This window comes from Xyrauchen texanus, chromosome 30 (genome assembly GCF_025860055.1).
Source record: "Xyrauchen texanus isolate HMW12.3.18 chromosome 30, RBS_HiC_50CHRs, whole genome shotgun sequence".
NCBI lineage: Eukaryota > Metazoa > Chordata > Actinopteri > Cypriniformes > Catostomidae > Xyrauchen > Xyrauchen texanus.
This window is the reverse complement of record NC_068305.1, coordinates 3137321-3152619: the sequence shown is the minus strand read 5'-3', so window position 1 is coordinate 3152619 and position 15299 is coordinate 3137321. Positions and strand designations below refer to the sequence as shown.

The following is a 15299-nucleotide window of genomic DNA, read 5'->3' as shown; positions in this document are numbered from 1 at the left end:
ATTTGCAATAGTTTCAGTTCCCTCACGATAAGTTTTGCGTTCCTTTGCAATAAGTTTTGCGTTCCTTTGCAGTAAGTTTTGCGTTCCTTTGCACTAAGTTTTGCGTTCCTTTGCAATAAGTTTTGCGTTCCTTTGCAATAAGATTTGCGTTCCTTTGCAATAAGTTTTGCGTTCCTTTGCAATAAGTTTTGCGTTCCTTTTGCAATTAATTTTGCTTTCCTTTGCAATAGTTTTCATTCCCTCACAATAAATTTTGCGTTCATTTGCAATAGTTTCAGTTCCCTCACGATAAGTTTTGCGTTCCTTTGCAGTAAGTTTTGCGTTCCTTTGCAATAAGTTTTGCGTTCCTTTGCAATAAGTTTTGCGTTCCTTTGCAATAAGTTTTGCGTTCCTTTGCAATAAGTTTTGCGTTCCTTTGCAATCGTTTTGCGTTCGCTTTGCAATAGTTTTCGCGTTCCCTCGCCAATAAGTTTTGCGTTCCTTTGCAATATGTTTTGCGTTCCTTTGCAATACGTTTTGCGTTCATTTGCAATAGTTTGAGTTCCCTCACGATAAGTTTTGCGTTCCTTTTGCAATAAGTTTTGCGTTCCTTTTGCAATAAGTTTTGCGTTGCCTGCATAATAAGTTTTGCGTTCCTTTGCAATAAGGTATGTTCATTTGCAATAGTTTTGCGTTCATTTGCAATAGTTTAAGTTCCCTCCACGATAAGTTTTGCGTTCCTTTGCAATAAGTTTTGCGTTTCTTTGCAATAGTTTTCATTCCCTCGCAATAAGTTTTGCGTTTCTTTGCAATAGTTTTGCGTTCCTTTGCAATAGTTTTCATTCCCTCACGATAAGTTTTGTGTTCCTTTGCAATACGTTTTGCGTTCCTTTGCAATATGTTTTGCGTTCCTTTGCAATATGTTTTGCGTTCCTTTGCAATATGTTTTGCGTTCCTTTGCAATAAGTTTTGCGTTCCTTTGCAATAGTTTTCATTCCCTCGCAATAAGTTTTGCGTTCCTTTGCAATAAGTTTTGCGTTCCTTTGCAATAAGTTTTGCGTTCCTTTGCAATAATTTTTGTGTTCGTTTGCAATAGTTTGAGTTCCCTCACAATAAGTTTTGCGGTCCTTTGCAATAAGTTTTGCGTTCCTTTGCAATAGTTTTCATTCCCTCGCTAATAAGTTTTGCGTTTCTTTGCAATAGTTTTCATTCCCTTGCAATAAGTTTTGCGTTCCTTTGCAATAAGTTTTGCGTTCCTTTGCAATAGTTTTCATTCCCTCGCTAATAAGTTTTGCGTTTCTTTGCAATAGTTTTCATTCCCTCGCAATAAGTTTTGCGTTCCTTTGCAATAAGTTTTGCGTTCCTTTGCAATAAGTTTTGCGTTCCTTTGCAATAGTTTTCCGTTCCCTCGCAATAAGTTTTGCGTTCCTTTGCAATAAGTTTTGCTTTCCTTTTGCAATAAGTTTTGCTTTCCTTTTGCAATAAGTTTTGCGTTCCCTCGCAATAAGTTTTGCGTTCCTTTGCAATAGTTTTCAATCCCTCGCCAATAAGTTTTGTGTTCCTTTTGCAATTAATTTTGCGTTCCTTTGCAATAGTTTTCATTCCCTCGCCAATAAGTTTTGCGTTCCTTTGCAATAAGTTTTGCGTTCCTTTGCAATAGTTTTCATTCCCTCCGCGATAAGTTTTGCGTTCCTTTGCAATAAGTTTTGCGTTCCTTTGCAATAGGTTTTGCGTTCCTTTTGCAATAAGTTTTGCGTTCCTTTGCAATAAGTTTTGCGTTCCTTTGCAATAAGTTTTGCGTTCCTTTGCAATAAGTTTTGCGTTCCTTTGCAATAAGTTTTGCGTTCATTTGCAATAGTTTGAGTTCCCTCATGATAAGTTTTGCGTTCCTTTGCAATAAGTTTTGCGTTCCTTTGCAATAGTTTTCATTCCCTCGCAATAAGTTTTGCGTTCCTTTGCAATAAGTTTTCGCGTTCCTTTGCAATAGTTTTCATTCCCTCGCAATAAGTTTTGCGTTCCTTTGTAATAAGTTTTGCGTTCCTTTGCAATAGTTTGAGTTCCCTCACGATAAGTTTTGCTTTCCTTTGCAATAAGTTTTGCGTTCCTTTGCAATAAGTTTTGTGTTCATTTGCAATAAGTTATGTTCATTTGCAATAGTTTTGCGTTCCTTTGCAATAAGTTTTGCGTTCCTTTGCAATAAGGTATGTTCATTTGCAATAGTTTTGTGTTCCTTTGCAATAAGTTTTGCGTTCCTTTGCAATAGTTTTCATTCCTTCGCAATAAGTTTTGCGTTCCTTTGCAATAGTTTTCAATCCCTCGCAATAAGTTTTGCGTTCCTTTGCAATAAGTTTTGTGTTCCTTTTGCAATTAATTTTGCGTTCCTTTGCAATAGTTTTCATTCCCTCGCAATACGTTTTGCGTTCCTTTGCAATAAGTTTTGCGTTCCTTTGCAATAAGTTTTGCATTCCTTTTGCAATAAGTTTTGCATTCCCTTGCAATAAGTTTTGCGTTCCTTTGCAATAAGGTATGTTCATTTGCAATAGTTTTGCGTTCCTTTGCTATAGTTTTCATTCCCTCGCAATACGTTTTGCGTTCCTTTGCAATAAATTTTGCGTTCATTTGCCATAGTTTGAGTTCCCTCACGATAAGTTTTGCGTTCCTTTGCAATAAGTTTTGCGTTCCTTTTGCAATAAGTTTTGCGTTCCCTCGCAATAAGTTTTGCGTTCCTTTGCAATATGGTATGTTCATTTGCAATAGTTTTGCATTCCTTTGCAATAAGTTTTGCGTTCCTTTGCAATAAGTTTTGCGTTCCTTTGCAATAGTTTGAGTTCCCTCATGATAAGTTTTGCGTTCCTTTGCAATAGTTTTCATTCCCTCGCAATAAGTTTTGCGTTCCTTTGCAATAAGTTTTGCGTTCCTTTGCAATAAGTTTTGCGTTCCTTTGCAATAAGTTTTGCGTTCCTTTGCAATAAGTTTTGCGTTCCTTTGCAATAGTTTTCATTCCCTCACAATAAATTTTGCGTTCATTTGCAATAGTTTCAGTTCCCTCACGATAAGTTTTGCGTTCCTTTGCAATAAGTTTTGCGTTCCTTTGCAGTAAGTTTTGCGTTCCTTTGCAATAAGTTTTGCGTTCCTTTGCAGTAAGTTTTGCGTTCCTTTGCAGTAAGTTTTGCGTTCCTTTGCAATAAGTTTTGCGTTCCTTTGCAATAAGTTTTGCGTTCCTTTTGCAATTAATTTTGCTTTCCTTTGCAATAGTTTTCATTCCCTCACAATAAATTTTGCGTTCATTTGCAATAGTTTCAGTTCCCTCACGATAAGTTTTGCGTTCCTTTGCAGTAAGTTTTGCGTTCCTTTGCAGTAAGTTTTGCGTTCCTTTGCAATAAGTTTTGCGTTCCTTTGCAATACGTTTTGCGTTCCTTTGCAAGTTTTCGCGTTCCCTCGCAATAAGTTTTGCGTTCCTTTGCAATATGTTTTGCGTTCCTTTGCAATACGTTTTGCGTTCATTTGCAATAGTTTGAGTTCCCTCACGATAAGTTTTGCGTTCCTTTTGCAATAAGTTTTGCGTTCCTTTTGCAATAAGTTTTGCGTTGCCTCGCAATAAGTTTTGCGTTCCTTTGCAATAAGGTATGTTCATTTGCAATAGTTTTGCGTTCATTTGCAATAGTTTTCATTCCCTCACGATAAGTTTTGTGTTCCTTTGCAATACGTTTTGCGTTCCTTTGCAATATGTTTTGCGTTTCTTTGCAATAGTTTTGCGTTCCTTTGCAATAGTTTTCATTCCCTCACGATAAGTTTTGTGTTCCTTTGCAATACGTTTTGCGTTCCTTTGCAATATGTTTTGCGTTCCTTTGCAATATGTTTTGCGTTCCTTTGCAATAAGTTTTGCGTTCCTTTGCAATAGTTTTCATTCCCTCGCAATAAGTTTTGCGTTCCTTTGCAATAAGTTTTGCGTTCCTTTGCAATAAGTTTTGCGTTCCTTTGCAATAATTTTTGTGTTCGTTTGCAATAGTTTGAGTTCCCTCACGATAAGTTTTGCGTTCCTTTTGCAATAAGTTTTGCGTTGCCTCGCAATAAGTTTTGCGTTCCTTTGCAATAAGGTATGTTCATTTGCAATAGTTTTGCGTTCCTTTGCTATAGTTTTCATTCCCTTGCAATAAGTTTTGCGTTCCTTTGCAATAAGTTTTGCGTTCCTTTTGCAATTAATTTTGCTTTCCTTTGCAATAGTTTTCATTCCCTCACAATAAATTTTGCGTTCATTTGCAATAGTTTCAGTTCCCTCACGATAAGTTTTGCGTTCCTTTGCAATAAGTTTTGCGTTCCTTTGCAATAAGTTTTGCGTTCCTTTGCAATAAGTTTTGCGTTCCTTTGCAATAAGTTTTGCGTTCCTTTGCAATAGTTTTGCGTTCCTTGCAATAGTTTTGCGTTCCTCGCAATAAGTTTTGCGTTCCTTTGCAATATGTTTTGCGTTCCTTTGCAATACGTTTTGCGTTCATTTGCAATAGTTTGAGTTCCCTCACGATAAGTTTTGCGTTCCTTTTGCAATAAGTTTTGCGTTCCTTTTGCAATAAGTTTTGCGTTCCTTTTGCAATAAGTTTTGCGTTGCCTCGCAATAAGTTTTGCGTTCCTTTGCAATAAGTTTTGCGTTCCTTTGCAATAAGGTATGTTCATTTGCAATAGTTTTGCGTTCATTTGCAATAGTTTAAGTTCCCTCACGATAAGTTTTGCGTTCCTTTGCAATAAGTTTTGCGTTTCTTTTGCAATAGTTTTCATTCCCTCGCAATAAGTTTTGCGTTTCTTTGCAATAGTTTTGCGTTCCTTTGCAATAGTTTTCATTCCCTCACGATAAGTTTTGCGTTCCTTTGCAATACATTTTGCGTTCCTTTGCAATATGTTTTGCGTTCCTTTGCAATATGTTTTGCGTTCCTTTGCAATAAGTTTTGCGTTCCTTTGCAATAAGTTTTGCGTTCCTTTGCAATAATTTTTGTGTTCGTTTGCAATAGTTTGAGTTCCCTCACGATAAGTTTTGCGTTCCTTTTGCAATAAGTTTTGCATTCCTTTGCAATAAGTTTTGTTCCTTTTGCAATTAATTTTGCGTTCCTTTGCAATAAGGTATGTTCATTTGCAATAGTTTTGCGTTCCTTTGCTATAGTTTTCATTCCCTCGCAATAAGTTTTGCATTCCTTTGCAATAAGTTTTGTTCCTTTTGCAATTAATTTTGCGTTCCTTTGCAATAAGTTTTGTTCCTTTTGCAATAGTTTTGCGTTCCTTTGCTATAGTTTTCATTCCCTCGCAATACGTTTTGCGTTCCTTTGCAATAAATTTTGCGTTCATTTGCCATAGTTTGAGTTCCCTCACGATAAGTTTTGCGTTCCTTTGCAATAAGTTTTGCGTTCCTTTTGCAATAAGTTTTGCGTTCCCTCGCAATAAGTTTTGCGTTCCCTCGCAATAAGTTTTGTGTTCCCTCACAATAAGTTTTGCGTTCCCTCGCAATAAGTTTTGCGTTCCTTTGCAATATGGTATGTTCATTTGCAATAGTTTTGCGTTCCTTTGCAATAAGTTTTGCGTTCCTTTGCAATAAGTTTTGCGTTCCTTTGCAATAGTTTGAGTTCCCTCATGATAAGTTTTGCGTTCCTTTGCAATAGTTTTCATTCCCTCGCAATAAGTTTTGCGTTCCTTTGCAATAGTTTTCATTGCCTCGCAATAAGTTTTGCGTTCCTTTGTAATAAGTTTTGCGTTCCTTTGCAATAGTTTGAGTTCCCTCACGATAAGTTTTGCGTTCCTTTGCAATAAGTTTTGCGTTCCTTTGCAATAAGTTTTGCGTTCCTTTGCAATAAGTTTTGTGTTCATTTGCAATAAGGTATGTTCATTTGCAATAGTTTTGCGTTCCTTTGCAATAAGTTTTGCGTTCTTTTGCAATAAGTTTTGCGTTCTTTTGCAATAAGTTTTGCGTTCCTTTGCAATAAGGTATGTTCATTTGCAATGGTTTTGCATTCCTTTGCAATAAGTTTTGCGTTCCTTTGCAATAGTTTTCATTCCCTTGCAATAAGTTTTGCGTTTCTTTGCAATAGTTTTCATTCCCTCGCAATAAGTTTTGCGTTCCTTTGCAATAAGTTTTGCGTTCCTTTGCAATAGTTTTCCGTTCCCTCGCAATAAGTTTTGCGTTCCTTTGCAATAAGTTTTGCTTTCCTTTTGCAATAAGTTTTGCGGTCCTTTGCAATAAGTTTTGCGTTCCTTTGCAATAGTTTTCATTCCCTCGCAATAAGTTTTGCGTTTCTTTGCAATAGTTTTCATTCCCTCGCAATAAGTTTTGCGTTTCTTTGCAATAGTTTTCATTCCCTCGCAATAAGTTTTGCGTTTCTTTGCAATAGTTTTCATTCCCTCGCAATAAGTTTTGCGTTCCTTTGCAATAAGTTTTGCGTTGCCTCGCAATAAGTTTTGCGTTCCTTTGCAATAAGGTATGTTCATTTGCAATAGTTTTGCATTCATTTGCAATAGTTTAAGTTCCCTCACGATAAGTTTTGCGTTCCTTTGCAATAAGTTTTGCGTTCCTTTGCAATAAGTTTTGCGTTCCTTTGCAATAATTTTTGTGTTCGTTTGCAATAGTTTGAGTTCCCTCACGATAAGTTTTGCGTTCCTTTTGCAATAAGTTTTGCATTCCTTTGCAATAAGTTTTGTTCCTTTTGCAATTAATTTTGCGTTCCTTTGCAATAAGGTATGTTCATTTGCAATAGTTTTGTGTTCCTTTGCTATAGTTTTCATTCCCTCGCAATAAGTTTTGCATTCCTTTGCAATAAGTTTTGTTCCTTTTGCAATTAATTTTGCGTTCCTTTGCAATAAGTTTTGTTCCTTTTGCAATAGTTTTGCGTTCCTTTGCTATAGTTTTCATTCCCTCGCTAATACGTTTTGCGTTCCTTTGCAATAAATTTTGCGTTCACTTTGCCATAGTTTGAGTTCCCTCCACGATAAGTTTTGCGTTCCCTCGCAATAAGTTTTGCGTTCCTTCGCAATAAGTTTTGCGTTCCCTCGCAATAAGTTTTGCGTTCCCTCGCAATAAGTTTTGCGTTCCCTCGCAATAAGTTTTGCGTTCCCTCGCAATAAGTTTTGCGTTCCTTTGCAATATGGTATGTTCATTTGCAATAGTTTTGCGTTCCTTTGCAATAAGTTTTGCGTTCCTTTGCAATAAGTTTTGCGTTCCTTTGCAATAGTTTGAGTTCCCTCATGATAAGTTTTGCGTTCCTTTGCAATAGTTTTCATTCCCTCGCAATAAGTTTTGCGTTCCTTTGCAATAGTTTTCATTGCCTCGCAATAAGTTTTGCGTTCCTTTGTAATAAGTTTTGCGTTCCTTTGCAATAGTTTGAGTTCCCTCACGATAAGTTTTGCGTTCCTTTGCAATAAGTTTTGCGTCCTTTGCAATAAGTTTTGCGTTCCTTTGCAATAGTTTGAGTTCCCTCACGATAAGTTTTGCGTTCCTTTGCAATAAGTTTTGCGTTCCTTTGCAATAAGTTTTGTGTTCATTTGCAATGAGGTATGTTCATTTGCAATAGTTTTGCGTTCCTTTGCAATAAGTTTTGCGTTCTTTTGCAATAAGTTTTGCATTCTTTTGCAATAAGTTTTGCGTTCCTTTGCAATAAGGTATGTTCATTTGCAATGGTTTTGCATTCCTTTGCAATAAGTTTTGCGTTCCTTTGCAATAGTTTTCATTCCCTTGCAATAAGTTTTGCGTTTCTTTGCAATAGTTTTCATTCCCTCACAATAAGTTTTGCGTTCCTTTGCAATAGTTTTCCGTTCCCTCGCAATAAGTTTTGCGTTCCTTTGCAATAAGTTTTGCTTTCCTTTTGCAATAAGTTTTGCGGTCCTTTGCAATAAGTTTTGCGTTCCTTTGCAATAGTTTTCATTCCCTCGCAATAAGTTTTGCGTTTCTTTGCAATAGTTTTCATTCCCTCGCAATAAGTTTTGCGTTTCTTTGCAATAGTTTTCATTCCCTCGCAATAAGTTTTGCGTTCCTTTGCAATAAGTTTTGCGTTGCCTCGCAATAAGTTTTGCGTTCCTTTGCAATAAGGTATGTTCATTTGCAATAGTTTTGCATTCATTTGCAATAGTTTAAGTTCCCTCACGATAAGTTTTGCGTTCCTTTGCAATAAGTTTTGCGTTTCTTTGCAATAGTTTTCATTCCCTCGCAATAAGTTTTGCGTTTCTTTGCAATAGTTTTGCGTTCCTTTGCAATAGTTTTCATTCCCTCACGATAAGTTTTGCGTTCCTTTGCAATACGTTTTGCGTTCATTTGCAATAGTTTTGCGTTCCTTTGCTATAGTTTTCATTCCCTCGCAATAAGTTTTGCGTTCCTTTGCAATAAGTTTTGTTCCTTTTGCAATTAATTTTGCATTCCTTTGCAATAAGTTTTGTTCCTTTTGCAATAGTTTTGCGTTCCTTTGCTATAGTTTTCATTCCCTCGCAATACGTTTTGCGTTCCTTTGCAATAAATTTTGCGTTCATTTGCCATAGTTTGAGTTCCCTCACGATAAGTTTTGCGTTCCTTTGCAATAAGTTTTGCGTTCCTTTTGCAATAAGTTTTGCGTTCCTTTTGCAATAAGTTTTGCGTTGCCTCGCAATAAGTTTTGCGTTCCTTTGCAATAAGGTATGTCCATTTGCAATAGTTTTGCGTTCATTTGCAATAGTTTGAGTTCCCTCGCAATAAGTTTTGCGGTCATTTGCAATAGTTTGTGTTCCCTCACAATAAGTTTTGCGTTCCCTCGCAATAAGTTTTGCGTTCCTTTGCAATATGGTATGTTCATTTGCAATAGTTTTGCATTCCTTTGCAATAAGTTTTGCGTTCCTTTGCAATAAGTTTTGCGTTCCTTTGCAATAGTTTGAGTTCCCTCATGGTAAGTTTTGCGTTCCTTTGCAATAGTTTTCATTCCCTCGCAATAAGTTTTGCGTTCCTTTGCAATAGTTTTCATTGCCTTGCAATAAGTTTTGCGTTTCTTTGCAATAGTTTTCATTCCCTCGCAATAAGTTTTGCGTTCCTTTGCAATAGTTTTCATTCCCTCGCAATAAGTTTTGCGTTCCTTTGTAATAAGTTTTGCGTTCCTTTGCAATAGTTTGAGTTCCCTCACGATAAGTTTTGCGTTCCTTTGCAATAAGTTTTGCGTTCCTTTGCAATAAGTTTTGTGTTCATTTGCAATAAGGTATGTTCATTTGCAATAGTTTTGCGTTCCTTTGCAATAAGTTTTGCGTTCTTTTGCAATAAGTTTTGCGTTCCTTTGCAATAAGGTATGTTCATTTGCAATGGTTTTGCATTCTTTTGCAATAAGTTTTGCGTTCCTTTGCAATAAGTTTTGCGTTCCTTTGCAATAGTTTTCATTCCCTCGCAATAAGTTTTGCGTTTCTTTGCAATAGTTTTCATTCCCTCGCAATAAGTTTTGCGTTCCTTTGCAATAAGTTTTGCGTTCCTTTGCAATAGTTTTCATTCCCTCGCTAATAAGTTTTGCGTTTCTTTGCAATAGTTTTCATTCGCTTTGCTCAATAAGTTTTGCGTTCCTTCGCTAATAAGTTTTCGCGTTCCCTCATAATAAGTTTTGCTTTCCTTTTGCAATAAGTTTTGCGGTCCTTTGCAATAAGTTTTGCGTTCCTTTGCAATAGTTTTCATTCCCTCGCAATAAGTTTTGCGTTTCTTTGCAATAGTTTTCATTCCCTTGCAATAAGTTTTGCGTTCCTTTGCAATAAGTTTTGCGTTCCTTTGCAATAGTTTTCATTCCCTCGCTAATAAGTTTTGCGTTTCTTTGCAATAGTTTTCATTCCCTCGCTAATAAGTTTTGCGTTCCTTTGCAATAAGTTTTGCGTTCCTTTGCAATAAGTTTTGCGTTCCTTTGCAATAGTTTTCCGTTCCCTCGCAATAAGTTTTGCGTTCCTTTGCAATAAGTTTTGCTTTCCTTTTGCAATAAGTTTTGCTTTCCTTTTGCAATAAGTTTTGCGTTCCCTCGCAATAAGTTTTGCGTTCCTTTGCAATAGTTTTCAATCCCTTGCAATAAGTTTTGTGTTCCTTTTGCAATTAATTTTGCGTTCCTTTGCAATAGTTTTCAATCCCTCGCAATAAGTTTTGCTTTCCTTTTGCAATAAGTTTTGCGGTCCTTTGCAATAAGTTTTGCGTTCCTTTGCAATAGTTTTCATTCCCTCGCAATAAGTTTTGCGTTTCTTTGCAATAGTTTTCATTCCCTTGCAATAAGTTTTGCGTTCCTTTGCAATAAGTTTTGCGTTCCTTTGCAATAGTTTTCATTCCCTCGCAATAAGTTTTGCGTTTCTTTGCAATAGTTTTCATTCCCTCGCAATAAGTTTTGCGTTCCTTTGCAATAAGTTTTGCGTTCCTTTGCAATAAGTTTTGCGTTCCCTCGCAATAAGTTTTGCGTTCCTTTGCAATGGTTTTCAATCCCTCGCAATAAGTTTTGTGTTCCTTTTGCAATTAATTTTGCGTTCCTTTGCAATAGTTTTCATTCCCTCGCAATAAGTTTTGCGTTCCTTTGCAATAAGTTTTGCGTTCCTTTGCAATAGTTTTCATTCCCTCACGATAAGTTTTGCGTTCCTTTGCAATAGGTTTTGCGTTCCTTTTGCAATAGGTTTTGCGTTCCTTTTGCAATAAGTTTTGCGTTCCCTCGCAATAAGTTTTGCGTTCCTTTGCAATAAGGTATGTTCATTTGCAAAAGTTTTGCGTTCCTTTGCAATAAGTTTTGCGTTCCTTTGCAATAAGATTTGCGTTCCCTCGCAATAAGTTTTCGCGTTCATTTGCAATAGTTTGAGTTCCCTCACGATAAGTTTTGCGTTCCTTTGCAATAAGTTTTGCGTTCATTTGCAATAGTTTGAGTTCCCTCATGATAAGTTTTGCGTTCCTTTGCAATAAGTTTTGCGTTCCTTTGCAATAAGTTTTGCGTTCCTTTGCAATAGTTTTCATTCCCTCGCAATAAGTTTTGCGTTCCTTTGCAATAGTTTGAGTTCCCTCACGATAAGTTTTGCTTTCCTTTGCAATAAGTTTTGCGTTCCTTTGCAATAAGTTTTGCGTTCCTTTGCAATAAGTTTTGTGTTCATTTGCAATAAGTTATGTTCATTTGCAATAGTTTTGCGTTCCTTTGCAATAAGTTTTGCGTTCCTTTGCAATAAGTTTTGCGTTCCTTTGCAATAAGGTATGTTCATTTGCAATAGTTTTGTGTTCCTTTGCAATAAGTTTTGCGTTCCTTTGCAATAGTTTTCATTCCTTCGCAATAAGTTTTGCGTTCCTTTGCAATAGTTTTCAATCCCTCGCAATAAGTTTTGCGTTCCTTTGCAATAAGTTTTGTGTTCCTTTTGCAATTAATTTTGCGTTCCTTTGCAATAGTTTTCATTCCCTCGCAATAAGTTTTGTGTTCCTTTTGCAATTAATTTTGCGTTCCTTTGCAATAGTTTTCATTCCCTCGCAATACGTTTTGCGTTCCTTTGCAATAAGTTTTGCGTTCCTTTGCAATAAGTTTTGCATTCCTTTTGCAATAAGTTTTGCGTTCCCTTGCAATAAGTTTTGCGTTCCTTTGCAATAAGGTATGTTCATTTGCAATAGTTTTGCGTTCCTTTGCAATAAGTTTTGCGTTCATTTGCAATAAGTTTTGCGTTCCCTTGCAATAAGTTTTGCGTTCCTTTGCAATAAGGTATGTTCATTTGCAATAGTTTTGCATTCCTTTGCAATAGTTTTCATTCCCTCGCAATGAGTTTTGCGTTCCTTTGCAATAAGGTATGTTCATTTGCAATAGTTTGCGTTCCCTGACAATAAGTTTGCATTCATTTGCATTCCCTCGCAATAAGTTTTGCGTCCCTTGGCAATAAGTTTTGCATTAATTTGCAATAGTTTGCCTTCATAGCAGTAGTTTGCATTCCCTCACAATATGTTTTGTGTTGCAGACCCAGACCTTTAATGTGTCTTAAAATGTATCATTTTTCTATGGCACTAGAGCTCCAAATCAGAAATTATAATGATTCTCTCCAAATATGTTTCAGACATTAGTTTGTAAAGGACCTTTTTAGATTTTTGACTTATTCGTGTCTGAGTGTTTGTGGAATTTTTCAGGCTGTTACTCTGGGACTGTGATGAACGCTCGTACAGCTACTACATCGAGGTGTCCTCCAACCAGCAGCAGTGGACAAAAGTGGTGGACCGCACAAAAGTGGCCTGTCGGTGAGCACTTCCATCTCTCATTCCCAAATGTCTGTTAGGCCATAAACTTAGTCAACACAAGTACACAAACACAGTCACAGTGAATACTTGGCTTATGCATTGCAAGTGCATGTTTCGGTTGTGCATTCTTAACGTGTTTTTGTGTAACTGTGGTGGTAACAAACCTGAGTACTCGAGGGCATAATAGAGTTACCTTCAAATGTCTGTGCCATTTAACCAGATGTAGTATTAAGGTTGCTAGCTATAAACATATGAAGTTTACTCTTGCTCTGCCATGACAGGCCTAAACCTGAATACGAAAACTGACTGTAGAAGACAATTTAAGTTAGGGTTTGTGGGCGTTTCTTCAACTTTAAGGACTTTCATCACTGTGGACTTCTAGTAGACATCTTGTTAAAACACTTTTCACACTCTCACTGTTTTATTTTATTTGTCTACAAGTAATGTCCAACAGTGTGTGCACATGCATCACAGGAGATTTATGTCATGAAAATTAATTTCCATCATATCTCAAATTCTGTATTATGTTTTATAGAATTCTGGAAATGAAACTGTTGAAAATGACTTTGTCTTGCTAAGATTAATTTCATAGCTAACATTTTATTTATCATAAATACAGTTGAATCATATTTTCACACTTTTTTCATAATTTGGCAGACTTATAGCTTGATTGGAAATGACACCCAATAAAAAGTCCCTTGATTTTTCTTTTTATCTCATATTTCATTCTTTTCACTGACACTTTTGACAGCTAGTTAACAAGTACACTAACTTTTGAAAAAACTTTATTAGGGGTGAAATTGTTTGGTGTGGTGGAAATGACACTTAATATTGAAAGTCTGGGTCTGGGACAAGGCTTCATTTGCTGTATACATAAAAGGCATTTGATAAGTGATGAAGGCCTTGTGAAAAGTTTCCAATTCAGTTTTAATGAGACAAAAAGATAAAAAGTTGAAGAAACACTCAAGAACAGTTGACACTGCAGCTGCTCTTGTGGCTGTGAGTACAATGTGTTTTTGCGTTGCATTACACATTTTAGAACGCAACATTGGGAGAAATGAATCTTGTGTAGTTAAGTGTTTGTGTTCATCTACTGATTTAAGATGACAGAATACTTCATTCAAAATGAAAAATGATGTCATTATTCACTTAACCCCATGTCATTCCAATCCTGTATGTGGTCATTTTTAAGAGGAACTTTTAAGAATCTTCACACAGAGGTTTTCTTGCGACGAGAGTTCATATGTGAGCACGTCTGTCAAACTCTAAAAAGGTCACCAAAAAACAACAAAAGAGCGCCAATAAAATATCACTTGTGTCCATACATCTAGTATAACAACTCTTCTAAAGCCATACAACAGCTTTTTGTATCATTTTAGTTTTATGATCAGTTGACAAAAAGAAATGCATTTTTAACCAATGAGTTCAAAACAAAATAATGGAAAAAACACATATGGGGTATCCTCTCAGCCATTTACACAAATGTATAGAATTAAAGAACTGCAATAATTATTTGGTGTCTTCACCATCATCCATTTAGCTGAGTAACTTAAAAATGAATCATTTCAAGCCTTAAATTAAATATCAGTTCCTCCATACAGTAAATTGCTTTGACAACTTCTATCCATTGTCCATGTAAGGGGGGTTCTGGCTTGTACTGATTTCTAGTAATGGAACATTTACAAGCAATAAGTAGTATCTTGACAAGATACACATCCTCCTTCAGCACAGGAAATATCAGGTACAATATAGAAAGGATCATCAGGGTCTTGTGTTCTAAAATCATTTTAAATCATTTTAAAGGGATAGTTCATCATTTACGCACCCTAATGCCATCGCAGATGTGTATGACTTTCTTTCATTTGCTGAACACAAATGAAGATTATGAGAGTGAACTATCCCTTTAACATCTAAAAAAAAAGTATCCCAGAAAAAACAAGACATGAAAGTGATCAGCATCTATATGCCCACACATCTCAATGTTCTCTCTTTGCACTTTCAAACAAACTATTACGAGCCAGTGCTGAAGCATTTTACCAATCAGAAATTAGCATAAATAGTTCCTGCTCCCTTGCTCTCTATTTAATCAATGACTTAACCTCCAGTGTGCTGTCTGTTCTCAGATCTGTTCTCAGATCAGTTCGAAATGCACCTTATTTTCAATCTAACTCCGTATAAAGCCTCTAAAAGAAAGAAAATTCAGCTTTTGGATGAATACATTGATTCTCAATGTGCAAATGCACAATAAATAAGGAAAAATAGTTAATTAATTTTCGTCTGTGGTCATTGTGTTTAACTGGGTGCTGTTTAATGATGAATCGCTCACATTTTCAAAATGTGATATCAGGTGAAACTAGAGACTCTAATCTTTTGATTCAAACTGGTTTCAATGTAAAAACCTAATGAGGTTTCTTACCAGATGTTGTTTTGTTGTTGTTTCTCTAAAAGACAAACTCCGCTGTGATCAGTGCCATGTTGTTTTTTCACATGACTCGGTGTGTCAAAAGTTTAACCCTTTTCTAAGAGCTAAGAGTCTCCTGAACTGAGATCAGTCGGTTTAAATGAAATAAAATTATGCGTAATGTAAAGTGGACAAAACACAATGTCCGTGCATGAAGATGCAGGGTCCCACGAGGTTAAGATACAACATATACAAAATATCTTTTTATTTTTCCCCCTTGTCAGTTATTTCTTTACAGCTTTCAAAACAAACTGAGTTTGGGATAAAGATTGCTACACACTTTCCTACGACCGTTTTTAAAGGGCTATGACATTTTTTTTCTAAAACCAAACTTCTTCAGTTTGTCATACTCTTGTTTAGAATATCACCTGTGCCTTTTCTTTCTTAATTTTTTCTAGAATGTTCTCTAGTTTTACACAGTCCATTTATATTCTGTCAGACAAACTTTTTCATTTTAACACATAAACAAAATTGAAATTAAAGGGAACAGTTCAAAGTTCATGTTGTGTTCCAGTCTTTGTATACAATCACATTTTGATTTCAGTAATAAGCAAAATCATCCGTTGAGACTTGCGCTGAAATTCATGAAGTCTTTCTCTAACTCACGGTGTTCGCTTCGAGTCTTTGCTTCTGTCGTGTTGCCAAGACATACACCACTGCAATCGCTTC

The 15299-nt window shown here is 36.2% G+C and overlaps 1 protein-coding gene across 1 annotated transcript in view; it reads left to right on the top strand.

Annotated features, from left to right (window-relative positions):
• The window catches only part of LOC127624080 (BTB/POZ domain-containing protein 9-like), a 65126-nt gene that overhangs the window by 47154 nt on the left and 2673 nt on the right, over positions 1 to 15299 (top strand). Inside the window, exon 9 of the mRNA XM_052098725.1 lies at positions 12062 to 12169. Coding sequence (XP_051954685.1) covers positions 12062 to 12169 — 108 coding nt within the window. The remainder of the gene's footprint in view (positions 1 to 12061; positions 12170 to 15299) is intronic.